The 14,078-nt window shown below is 36.1% G+C and overlaps 2 protein-coding genes across 2 annotated transcripts; both read left to right on the top strand.

Annotated features, from left to right (window-relative positions):
• The first annotated feature begins 252 nt into the window (after positions 1–252).
• LOC124959818 (olfactory receptor 8K5-like) lies at positions 253–1,200 on the top strand. The gene has a single exon (XM_047518247.1). It carries the CDS (start codon positions 259–261, stop codon positions 1,198–1,200), a length of 942 nt encoding a protein of 313 aa, XP_047374203.1. The 5' UTR covers positions 253–258.
• Positions 1,201–6,315: 5,115 nt separating this feature from the next.
• On the top strand, positions 6,316–7,290 carry LOC124959110 (olfactory receptor 8J3-like). The gene has a single exon (XM_047517750.1). The coding sequence runs from the start codon at positions 6,316–6,318 to the stop codon at positions 7,288–7,290; it is 975 nt and encodes a 324-aa protein (XP_047373706.1).
• The last annotated feature ends 6,788 nt before the right edge of the window (positions 7,291–14,078 follow it).

The following is a 14,078-nucleotide window of genomic DNA, read 5'->3' as shown; positions in this document are numbered from 1 at the left end:
TGTGACCAATAATTATACTCCAAATATTGCTGATTCTATTCAGAATTTATGACATAACAGAGGGATCACAAGGATCCCTGCTTTTCAAAATTTTATCTTTCATTTAACTTTTAGAATCAGATGTTGAAATAATTATTCTATCCTATGTAGACATAAAAATTTCTATCCTGTTTATGAATATTATAATTTGTTTTGATGATTCTAAATGATGTTGATAACAACACCTCTGTTTTGTCCAAGGAAGGAGAACAGGACCAAATGGGCCAACAGAACCAAACACTGCTGACTGAGTTCATTCTGACTGGAGTCTCAAGGCGGCCTGAGCTGCAGCTTCCCTTCTTTGGGGTCTTCCTCATCATCTACACAGTCACAGTGGTGGGCAACCTGGGCATGATCATTCTGACCAAGCTGGACTCCCACCTGCACACGCCTATGTATTTTTTTATCAGACATCTGGCTTTCATTGATCTTGGAGATTCCACTGTCATTTATCCCAAGATGATGGTGAATTTTTTTGTTGATCAAAATACCATTTCCTTTTATGCATGTGCCACCCAGATGGCTTTCTTCATTACTTTCATTATCAGTGAACTTTTCATCTTGTCCACCATGGCCTATGACCGCTATGTGGCCATCTGCAACCCTCTGCTCTACAATGTCATCATGTCTCAGAGACTCTGCCATGTGCTGGTGGGCATTCCATACCTCTACAGCATCTTTCAGGCTCTGATGATCACTGTTAAGATTTTCATACTGACCTTCTGTGGCTCCAAGGTTATCAGTCATTTCTACTGTGATGATGTACCCTTGTTACTTATGCTCTGCTCAGATGCACGGGATATAGAATTATTGATCATACTGTTTTCAGCATTTAATTTATTCTCATCCCTCCTGGTCATCTTGGTATCCTACATTCTGATTCTGCTTGCCATATGTCGAATGCATTCTGCAGAAAGCAGGAAAAAAGCTTTCTCCACGTGTGGGTCTCATCTGACAGTGGTGGTGGTGTTCTATGGGTCTCTACTTTTTATGTATGTGCAGCCCAAATCCACTCACTCCTTTGAAACTGATAAACTGGCCTCTGTATTTTACACTTTAGTGATCCCCATGCTTAACCCTTTGATCTACAGCATTAGGAACAAAGAAGTAAAAAATGCCTTCCACAGGGTCTTTAAGAATCAATGCAAATTTTGTATTTGATATTTAATATGCAAAGTTGCTCCAATTAACTTTGATAAAGGCAATGTCAGTTGACACTGCGTCTAACATATATGAATATATTCTTTATTTATTACTTCAAAAATTCATGATACCGTACAGAAAACTAGATTATTTCCTTTATTTCTACCCAAATTAACCCTCGTATTTCAGATTTCAATTAAATTAAATTTCACTTCTTTCTTAACATTTCTTGCTCGGTTCAATATTCCTTCAGTACTTCTATGGTCATTTTTATTCTCTCAATGGGAAGACATTAAACTCTGTGTTAACTAACTGTTTTGCAGGGTTTTGTTGTTTGGACAAATACCTTGTAATGTTTATTTTCATTGTATGTTCTGAACCTAAAATAATAATGTAAATGAAGCGAGAGTCCTGCAGACATCATATATTTAGAACATGTGTTCTTTTTTATGTGTTCCCCATATTTTCAATCTTTTTCCTTTAGTCAGAAAATAATATTTTATATTTAAATTGATTACAGGTAACGGAAGCATACTTTGGTCATATCACTCTCTATTATCCTATATGTCACTATCATCATGAATACTTTCCTCCACACAAACTCCCCCTGAGTTTGTGGTTGAATTCAGAATTGCACATGTCAGCACTGGATATTTACAAGTGTGTCAAAAGAGTGACCAGGATACTGTGAGCTAGACTTTTCCCAGATATAAACACAGGGCAGGAAGACATGCAAATTCCAAATATCTAGTGTGGGTTCTTGTCCAACACCAGGACATCTGGTACAGGTTTCAGAGTTTAAAGCTGCTTTGCACTTTTCTAAGAACTTGAAAATAAGTCTCAAGTTGACACAACTGATTCTTGTTTAAAACATTTGACTTTTTTATGGAAACAAATCAAAACAAAAAAAATTGCATAAAATTCAAAATATTCAGCATCTAATACAAAATATTAGATTCATGAGGAAGCTACAGAATGTGACTCTATCCAAGAGATAATTAAAATAAATCCTGAAATGACAGTGATGAGAGAATCAGCAGCAAGTTCATTCAAACTGTGTAATCCAAGGTGCTTTATAATTTAACAAAAACATTAGTATTATAAGGACCAAATTAAAGATTCTGAAAAACTCAATTTCTAAAACTAAAAAAAGAATATCATGAGCAAGTGTTTATTGACTCTAATAATATCAGATTATATACTGATAAAGAAAAGATGTCAGCTTAAATGAGTCATTTAAGATGCTACCTGAGCTTCTTACCTAAACCAGGAGCAATGGCACATGCCTATAATCCCAGTGACTCTGGAGGCTGAGGCAGGAGGATCTCGAGTTCAAAGTCAGCCTCAGCAACATCAAGGCACTAAGCAACTCACTGAGACCCTGTATCTAAATAAAATACAAAATAGAGCTGGGAATGTAGCTCAGTGGTTGAATGCCCCAGAGTTCAATCCCCGGTATCACACCCACCACTGGGGAAAAAAAAAAAGATGCTACCTAAAATAAAGACAGAAAGAAAACAAAATTCTGAATTGAATCATGAAAATAATCTCAGTGGTCTACTGTAGACGAGGCACAATTTACCTAGTAGTGTATAATAGTAGGTTCAAGCGAAAAGAAGAGTATACATAGGGCAGGAATAAAACATGGGAAGAAATGCTGGCCAGAATTCCCTCCCAAAATTATTTTTAAAACATAATACCAGAGATGTAAATGACTAAAATAGTTCCAAGAAGGATAAACAGAAACAAATGACATCAATGTGCATCTCCATAAAATTTTTAGAATTAAGTGATAAAGAGCAACCTTGGAAAACAATCAAAATAAAAAATTCATATAAACATAAGAATAAATTATGTGCTACTAATTTCTTGGAAGAAATAATAGGGGTTATAATGTGTTGCCTTATGCCAGCCTATGTTTATATATCTGGAAAAGTTCTGTATTCAGCAAAAATATTCTTGGTCAATGGGTGTTGCATGACCAAATACTGCCCCATCTTTTCTAGAAAGTCATTGTTTTATTCACTCATGAATTATGTACTGGTGTGTGTTATACACCTAATATGCACATGGCATTGTGACACTGAAATTCTGGCCAAGGCATACCTATGATTTTCAGGATTCTGTGAGAACACAAATTTTTATTTAGTTATAGTGAGGCATGACGTGTGTTTTATTCTTCCTAGTGGATTTTCTGAGAATAATTAACAGAGGTGCAAGGCACTCTGCCTCAGTTAATGATGTGTAATTAGTTTATATTTGAATTAGATTAGAACTTCAAAAAATTAGTCTCAAGGGTGGAAAAGATAATTTAAATCCATTCTGTAGCAACCTGTCAGGATTAAAATCATGGGAAGCCAAAGCAGACATTCAGGAAGGTAAGTTGCAACATTGGTCTTTGACATTTCTAAGGACACACAGCTTAAGATGGGCTATCCCCAAAGATCCTCAGAGACCCTGTACTCTGCAAAAGTAGTTCTGCCTTTTAATACAGTTTTCTGCTGTCAAAAGCGTTAATGTGCAAGGCTGACATGCAGACCGCAATTTTCTTTCCATTACTGACACCGCTTTGTTTTGTCATTAACTCACTGACTTAATCATCTACTTTAATGAAGATCTACGTTTATATTTTTTACTTAGGTTTCCTTCAGTTCCATTCCCCATTCCTGAATTAAATCAGAAAATGACTTTCTAGAAAAGATGGGGCAGTATTTGGTCATGCAACACCCATTGACCAAGAATATTTTTGCTGAATACAGAACTTTTCCAGATATATAAACACTGAAGGCGGTCATTAAACTTAAGTTAATATATTATGTATCTATTGTATGGTGGGCATTTTGGAAGATTTTTAATTAGGTGCCATTCAAAAATGCAGATAATTCTGTACCCTCTACCCAAATCTTCACACTACAGCAAAATTTGACTTATGATAGCTTCCTGCCTGATTTTTTTTAAAAAGTTGATTTATGATTAGCAACCTCAGGGTAGGTTTTCTTGTCATCTACTGGGAATGGCATCATTATTTTGAAAAATATGCAGCTCTGACAATACCTATTAGAAGAGATTGATGCATGAAAAGGTTAATTTCATTTGCTTCCATGTCTATTTTGTCTTTGTCATAAGATTGTCTACACAGTGTCACAGACTCAGTGCTAACACAGCATCATTCACATTGTAGGCGCTCGTTCAGCAAATAAATGGCTTTTTGACATCTCGTATTCTCTTCGTTGTTTGAGTAGACACTTTTTAATTTCAAGTATATGCATTTTCCAAATCATACTTGTTTAATCCACTGTAATACTCAAAGTGAAAATTGTGTGGAATTAAATCAGAAAATGACTCAAGTAATCTTGATTCCTGACCCAATGCTGCCAAGCTACATAAAAATTCTCACAAATGTCATTTTTCAAAAGTCATGGCATTTTATTATATGTAAACTGTAACACAAATATTGGCAAATAGAACTGTATATATTTAAGACAAGCAACATGATATTTGAGACACATACACACATTGTGAAATAAGTGCAATAATTAGGATAATTCCCTCTTTGTCACCTAACATGACTATCATTTCTTTTTTTTTTTTTTTTTTTGTAGTGATAGCATTTAAAATCTGCTGTCATAGCAAATTTCAAGTAACAGACTATTCCTATTTTTGGAAAAGTAGGTTCATGAGGTGAGGGACAAGGGTCCTGAAGCTTGAACATGGTCTGGAAGAGCATCAAGTAAAGAACTATATGATTGATAATTAAATGAGAAGATAATTCAAATAAACCAAGGGGATGAAGGATATTTGGTCTCAGGGGAAAAAAAAAAAAAACCGACATCAGATATTCAATAGTATTAGGAATTATTTTGGTCTTATTTCTCTGGTTCTTCTTAAATCGTCATTTCATTATTTTTCTTATTTCAGAATAATTTTCTCTTTTTCAACCTATTTTATTCTTTTTAAAAGGAGAGAACAAGTTAATAGCTCTGGGTTTTTACTATTTCAGTATTTATGATGATACAGTCATAACATAAGTTTAATTTGAAGTTTTTTGATAAGGAACTACCATAGGACTTGTTGCTGTAAGTGTCCACCACTGGAACTATCAATTGTGAATGCAAAGAGATCCCATTGTTTTAGCTAGGGGTAGGTGGCCATCATTAAAATAAATAATTCTAAGAAAATATTTGGCCATATTTAAATAGCAAGTAATTCTATGGTAAATCTATCTAATACAATTATCTGTATAAAATAAGGATAATTATTATAATAATAAAAATATCAGCAAGAAAAATATAATAATGGGTCAACTAAAGACCCCATGTATTTTTATTTTATAAATAATATTAAGTTTTATAAATAAAAATAGTGACTAAAATAAGTGCATGGAAATGATTTGAAGAATACATATAGACAAGAAGAAGAAGAAAAGAGAGAGGTGGAATTAAAAGCAGAATCTAGTAAACCACATCAATGATTTACAAAAAATGACACAAATTACACTGATTTTATCTATTAAAGGCCAATGAGAGAATCAGAAAGTTGAAAAAAGATCTGAGAATGCACCTTCATGTATTTTTGTCTGACTTAATTAAAATGGCAGAAAAGAAAAACCAGCTAACTTACATGGGTGGTATAATTTGCAAGTTCATATATCTCTTACACATACATGTAAGAAAAAGATGGAATAAAGAAACTGGGGCAGGCTGTACCCAGAATACTCTTGATAAAGAACAAGACATCCCAGATTAAGCAATCACAAGGAAACCTTGGTTCACTTGAGGACATAACACTTAGTTAGGCCTTTTATTGCAAAATACATGATAGTAATCGAAAGGTTTGCAAGGTAGAAACATATTCAGAATTCAATTAGATTGCAAGGGAGTTGCTCTTCAAACTCTTACATGATGTTGGACCATCACTTAATGTATCCTATTTGCTTTTTCTCTCCACAGGCAATGGGAAAGTATACTTATTTGACAAACTTTTAGTGTAATAACTGAGCTAGGAGAGTATATGATTCAAGAAAATCTCACTCTAGGATTTGTCCTTGCTCTCTAATGACAGTTCTATAAAAGGATTCTTTAAATTCATAACTACTTCTTTTTCTCCCGATATAGGTGAATTTCCAGTACCTTCATGGCTCCTGGAAATCTCTCCCAGGTGACTGAGTTCATTCTCATAGGAATCTCAGATCTTCCAGAGTTGCAAATTCCTCTCTTCCTGCTCTTCCTGATCATCTATGGGCTGACTATGATGGGGAACCTGGGCATCATCACCCTCACCAGTGTTGACTCTCGGTTTCAGACCCCCATGTACTTTTTCCTTCGACATCTGGCCTTTATAAATTTTAGCAACTCGACCATCATTGCCCCTAAAATGCTGGTCAATTTTTTGCTAAGTAAGAAAACCTCCTCGTACTTTGAATGTGCCACCCAACTGGGAGGATTCCTGGTTTTCATTGTAGCTGAGGTTTTCATGCTGGCAGTGATGGCCTATGACCGCTACGTGGCCATTTGCAACCCCCTGCTCTACATGGTGGTGGTATCTCAGAGGATCTGCAATCTGCTGGTGTCCCTCACCTACCTCTATGGATTTTGTACAGCTATTGTGGTTACACCTTGTGTGTTCTCTGTGTCTTACTGTGCTTCCAATGTCATCAATCATTTTTATTGTGATATTATGCCTCTGTTAACATTGTCTTGCTCTGATACTTACATTCCAGAAACAGTAGTCTTTATATCTGCAGCTTCAAATATTGTTTTTTCTATGACTATAGTTCTAGTATCGTATTTCAACATTGTTTTGTCTATTCTAAGGATGCGTTCATCAGAGGGAAGGAAAAAAGCCTTCTCCACCTGTGCTTCGCACATGACGGCAGTCACGGTTTTCTATGGGACTCTGCTGTTCATGTATTTGCAGCCTCGAACTAACTACTCATTAGACACTGATAAAATGGCATCCGTGTTTTACACCCTGGTCATCCCCATGCTGAACCCCATGATCTACAGCCTGAGGAACAAGGATGTGAAGGCTGCCTTAAGGAGGTTCATGATGAATCCAGGCTGTCCTTTAGGTCAATGTAATTTGGGGACTTTTGGGGTAAACAAATAGAAGTTTTATGCAACACAGAAACAAAATATTGTTCAATAACTTTGCTCAGGAATCTACAGATAGCAAGCAAGTTTGGAAGAAGTGTTTGTCAGAGTCAGAAAAAAAATCATGATGTGCATTTGAACAGAACAACAAAACACTGATGAGAGAAATAAGTCAATCATTCTCATTCTTTGACTTCCTTCGTTACTTCCTGTTACAAATAGCAGGGTTGAATATAGAGTATCACTCTTTCTTGAAAATCTGCAATTATTCAAAACCAAAACAACTACATTATCAAAGTAAAACTGACCATTATATTTAACCTAAAACTCCCTATCTCTTTCTTAATATTATTTAAATGAGATGTATTCCACCTATGAATTTATCCTCTGACTGCTAACTAGAATATAATTGAACTTATTTTACTCCAAGTTATATAATTTACACAATTTATGAATAAAAGATGCAGAAATCAATCACTGATTTCTCTTTCAGGCAAGGTAAAATTTTACTTTTTCTTTAAGTTTCATTGTACAAGTTTGTGCAGGAGTACCAGGTTATATCTTAGCACTATTAAAAAACTCAAGTGGAAGATATACCTGGAAGATTAAACGAACATCAAGTATATATGTCCATTGTACCTATGAACAGGTTCAGGTTCTTACAGAGTTCCTTCAGGCATAGGTATTAGATTTTCAGGCATGGTTAGGCTATAATGAAAAAAAAGGAATGAATACAAAGGAATCCTACAAAAACAGTTAGACTCAGAGACATGAAAATGTTGTAGTTGGGATATTATCAAAGTTTCCTTAATGTTTCTATTTTTGTTTTGGATTGTATTTCTATTTTTATATAAATGTTGGAATAAATGTATATAAATTTAGTTTTCTGGAATATATTAAAAATTCTTCCCAATAAGTACCTTTTCATGTTGGCTCCTGTCAAACTATTTACTAGTTAGGTTTTCTACTGAAGTGTGGTACAGTGTGACCCCAAGTTAAAGAGCCAAGCACGTTCCACTACACTTACTATTTTATAAACTATTAAGAGTGTTGCCAATTGATAATTTTTGCATATAAGAAGAGGTGTGGATGTCCATATAACTATGTCTATATAACTATGTACATAAAACTACTTTTTAGCCAAGTACAGCAAATGAAAAGGGTAGGATTTAATGACACTTATTATGCATTGTTGCTTTTTAATTGAATTTTCAAGTCAAATCAATTAAATATGCTACCTATTTCTCAATTTAAAAATTACTGGGGCTGGGGAGATAGCTCAGTCGGTACAGTGCTTGCCTTGCATGCACAAGGCCCTGGGTTCGATCCCCAGCACCACAGGAAAAAAAATATTGCTGTTTACCTATACATGATAATAAATTAATATAGTGTTTTCACATTGGTGCACAGAGCCATACTGGGCATTTCCAATAAAAGAGAATAGGTATCTTCCTTTGAAATTAATTCACTAATTGGTCAGGTATTATTTTATTTGGATCTTGAAGTCCAGAGATATGTTAAAACTATGTGTAACAGAAGGTGATATTATGTATAGCGATAAGGTTTTATTACGAAAATTTATGGTACTACAGGAACATCTTTATTAGGATAAAAATTTCTGATAATCTTAATTTCAAAAGTGTCCTCAAAAGAGCCCTGAGTAAATATTCCCATGTCTGCCTCTTTTGCATTTCTTCTCTTTTGCATATAGTCACTTGGATTTTATCCTTGACTTTCATATATTACTCATTTCAAAAAATGTCATTTGCAAGAAACGAAAAGCAAAACCGATACTAATCAAATGATGCACTGTGAATTTGCCTAATCTGTAAGTATGCTGACCCTACTATCTCCTGTTAAGTAGGAAGGGTGGTGTGCAAAAATTATGATTTATTAAAGAGAATGTTAATGTAGGCCTTGAAAAGATCATCTCTGTCAGAGAGAATGATGAGATTGTGACCAAAGGGGGCACCAAAGATGAAAACGTTGCCAGGTGTGGTGGAACATGCCTGTAGTCCCAGCTTGTAGGGAGGCTTGGACAGGAAGATTGATTGCTTTCACAAGTTCAAGACCAGCCTAGAAAACATAGCTAGACCCAGTCTGAAAATAAACAAATAAGTAAATAAGCTGAAAATTCAGTGTGAAATCAAAGACCAAAAGAGAATGAGGTTGAAAGGAAAGATGAACTACTTAATGCTATTATAGTATAATTCACACTGTGCAGTCTCTTACAAGCATTTGTTTTTATCTCTGGAGGAACACAGATACTCAGGAGGATGTAAGGCGAGAGTGTCTAACTACAGGGGCAAGTAGTAAGGCAAGAGGTGTGTGGTGCTTCTGAATTGTGACCTGAGCATATTAACCACAGAAAGAAGTAAATCACCAAAATCCAACATATCAGACAGAAAGCTACACAAATGTTCTTCTGATATTGAGTGGAGACTGACACCACTCATTGGGAACAACCTTGAGCATACAAGAATAAGTCATGGTCATGAAAAGTAATGTGGAAATCTTTCCCAGACTACAGTCAAATACCTTCACAGGGCCCATAACAGGGAGACATTATGAGAAACTAAGAATCAAAAGTTTGCATGATACATTATGAACACGGTTTTGAGACAAACACTCCCTTTCTGATTTGTGGATTAATTAATATAAATAAACTTAATGAAAACATGTAAAACTTAAAAACATTGAACTAGTAGCTATTTCTAAATCTAATAAGTATACCAACTCTTTTTGGCACTGTACCAAATAATTTATAGTCATTATTTAGTTGTACAGCAACCCATATTTTCTTTTAAATCAATTCAAAATAGCATTTGCTTTTTAAACCTGTTTTACAGATCATTTAATTATGTCTTTGAGAAGGCTTAGTAAGTCTCTAGTTTCTTCTAGATAACAGATAACTGAACTTAGATTCAATCCAGAAGATTGACTCAAAAATCCATAATCTTGACCACTAATAAAAAAATCAATATCAAAATGTTTAGTTCATATATAATTACACAAAATTGTTACATATGTATACATATGTATGAATTTATATCTATAATTTTACAGCAATTTGTTTTGTAAATCTGTTATTTTCTAAATACTGTGTATCTCATTTGTCTATTTTAGTTTTACTAAACATTTACATTGACATAACATACAAAATAAACATTGATATTGTTAAGTAAACACAGATGCACACATGACTGGTGTTTATAAGAATTTCCATGTTTATTTTAAATTATTCAAATCTATTTCAGGTTAATGTTAGTATAATGGTAGCAAAATAAAGACTGTCCCAAAATAGTCTCTTTTGTGTGTGCATGTGTGAACATACACATGACTCTGTTTCAAAATATATGTATGTGTGTTTGTATATATATTAACATACACACATATAAACTATATATATATAAAATATCTATGCATATTATAAACTTCAAAGCAGTATTATAACAGATATGTATACAATGTTATGTTAAAGAAATAAATTGAGGAGAAAAGAAATACCATTTTATGTCACTTAAGTAAATCAAGAAAAATAATATATGTATATGTATTACATTTTCATTATATATATATATATATATATATATATATATATATATATAAAAAACCCACTCTCTCTTATATAAGCTGATATGTCTACAACTTTCAGTGTGCTTTAGTTTTTTTCTGGGAGTAATATATCCACGTAGAATGACTTCCTTTCTTCTATAGGAGGACCTGCAGTATTTCTGGTAGGGAAGATTTGCTAGCAATCAATTATCTTGGTTTCTTTAACAAAACCAATCTTATACCACATTTATATTTGAAATATGACATACTATCCTTGGTTGGAAAATTGGATCTTTCAACACTTCCATTTCTTCTCTTGAGAACTCATCTGCCAAGGTTATTGTGGTTCTCCTCTGTTCATCTTGCCACAGTAAAAGTTCTACCATCCCCTTGGCAACAGTGTGACTACGATGTGTCTCTGTTAAATTCCCTTGGTGTTTATTCTTCTTGGGCATGACTGCAGCTCTTAGAAATGCATATCACTGATTATCTCTAATTGGATAAATTTTCAGTCATTAATTATCAAATGTCGACGGGGCGATCCAAGATGGCGGCCTAGAGGGAGACTGCACCTCCGGTCGCTCCACAACCCAGGAGTTAAGAAGGGGAGGCATTGAGAGACTCGGACTGAAGTGGAGCCACGGGTGAGTCTGCCCACTGGGTAAAGCTCGGCCCGGGTGGCAGGCCCAGATAGAGGTGGCTTATCGGAGCCGGGCAGGGCAGCTAGAGTCATCCACAGGCAGTCCTGCGCACTCCGGCGGTGGGCCCCGCCCACACAGCCAGCTTCTCCAGGTTCTCGGAACGGAACTGGCCCGCTAGTGAGAGCCTGTCTGAACAGAGCACGCTCCGAGTCCCGGAGCCCCTGCAGTGCAGTGTACTCCTGCAAAGAACCAGCGAAGAGCCTCGATCTGCAGTCAGCCTCAGGGATAAGGGCAGGGCAGCCGGAGACCTCTTCAGGCGGCTCTGCCCACTCCGGCTGCGGGCTCTCTTCACGGGGCGATCCAAGATGGCGGCCTAGAGGGAGACTGCACCCCCGGTCGCTCCAGAACCCAGGAGTTAAGAAGGGGAGGCATTGAGAGACTCGGACTGAAGTGGAGCCACGGGTGAGTCTGCCCACTGGGTAAAGCTCAGCCCGGGTGGCAGGCCCAGATAGAGGTGGCTTAGCAGAGCCGGGCAGGGCAGCTTGAGTCTTCCCAAGGTAGTCTTCCACACTCCGGCAGTGGGCTCTTCCCACACGACCAGCTGCACGGTGCAGGCCCACAGTGAGAGCATTTCCGCACAGAGCCAGTTCCAAAACGTGGAACCAGTAGGGGGCTAGGGGCAGTATTCTTCGAATGAGCTGCTTTATCAGATTCCTCCAAGACATCAGGCTACTGAAGGCTGGGAGGTGATACACTGGAAATCTACTGGGACACTATAAGCCAATAGTGGAAAACTGCAATATCTCAGGGTCCCACTGACAACTGACCATTATGAGAAAACAAGGGAAGAAAATGTCCCAAACAAACCTAGATACTACATCAATAAAACCCAATGACAGCAGAGCAGAAGAAATGTCAGAAAGGGAGTTCAGAATGTACGTAATTAAAACGATCAGGGAAGCTAATGAGGAGATGAAAGAGCAAATGCAGGCATTGAAGGAGGAGATGAAAGAGCAAATGCAGGCATTAAATGATCGCACCAATCAACAGTTAAAAGACCAAATACGGGAAGCAAGAGATCATTTCAATAAAGAGTTAGAGATACTGAAAAAAAACCAAACTGAAATCCTTGAAATGAAGGAAACAATAAACCAAGTTAAAAACTCCATAGAAAGCATAACCAATAGGATAGAACACCTGGAAGACAGAACCTCAGACATTGAAGACAAAATATTTAACCTTGAAAACAAAGTGGAACAAACAGAGAAGATGGTAAGAAATCATGAACAGAATCTCCAAGAACTATGGGATATCATGAAAAGGCCAAATTTGAGAATTATTGGGATTGAGGAAGGCTTAGAGAAACAAACCAAAGGAATGAACAATCTATTCAATGAAATAATAACAGAAAATTTCCCAAATCTGAAGAACGAAATGGAAAACCAAGTACAAGAGGCTTATAGAACTCCAAACATACAAAATTACAACAGACCCACACCAAGGCACATTATTATGAAAATACCTAACATACAAAATAAAGACAGAATTTTAAAGGCCGCGAGAGAAAAGAATCAAATTACATTCAGAGGGAAACCAATAAGAATATCAGCAGATTTTTCAATCCAGACCCTAAAAGCTAGAAGGGCCTGGAACAACATATACCAAGCCCTGAAAGAAAATGGATGCCAACCAAGAATCTTATACCCAGCAAAACTTACCTTCAAATTTGACGATGAAATAAGATCCTTCCATGATAAACAAAAGCTAAAGGAATTTACAAAAGGAAAGCCAGCATTACAGAACATTCTCAGCAAAATATTCCATGAGGAAGAGATGAAAAACAACGATGCAAATCAGCAACAGGAGGCGCTAGCCTAAAGGAATAGCCAAATAAAGGAGAAACCGAATCATGTCAAAAACAAATATGAGTCAATTGACTGGGAATACAAATCATATCACAATAATAACCCTGAATGTTAATGGCCTGAATTCATCAATCAAAAGACACAGACTGGCAGATTGGATTAAAAAGAAAAATCCAACAATATGCTGCCTGCAAGAGACACATCTCATAGAAAGAGACACCCATAGACTAAAGGTGAAAGGATGGGGAAAAACATACCATGCACACGGACACAGCAAAAAAGCTGGAGTATCCATCCTCATCTCAGATAATGTGGACTTCAAACCAAAACTAGTCAGAAGGGATAAAGAAGGACACTACATGCTGCTTAAGGGAAGCATAAATCAGCAAGACATAACAATCATAAATATCTATGCCCCGAACATTGGCTCATCCACGTACGTCAAACAAATCCTTCTCAATTCCAGAAATCAAATAGACCACAACACAATAATACTAGGCGATTTTAACACACCTCTCTCACCACTGGATAGATCGTCCAAACAAAAATTGAATAAAGAAACTATAGATCTCAACAACACAATCAGCAATTTAGACTTAACGGACATATATAGAATATACCATCCAACAAAGAACGAATACACTTTCTTCTCAGCAGCACATGGATCCTTCTCTAAAATAGACCATATTTTATGCCACAAAACTACTGTTAGTAAATACAAGAAGATAGAGATACTACCTTGT

This window comes from Sciurus carolinensis, chromosome 11 (assembly GCF_902686445.1).
Source record: "Sciurus carolinensis chromosome 11, mSciCar1.2, whole genome shotgun sequence".
Lineage (NCBI taxonomy): Eukaryota > Metazoa > Chordata > Mammalia > Rodentia > Sciuridae > Sciurus > Sciurus carolinensis.
The sequence above is the reverse complement of the archived record's forward strand: the minus strand, read 5'-3'. Positions and strand labels throughout refer to the sequence as shown.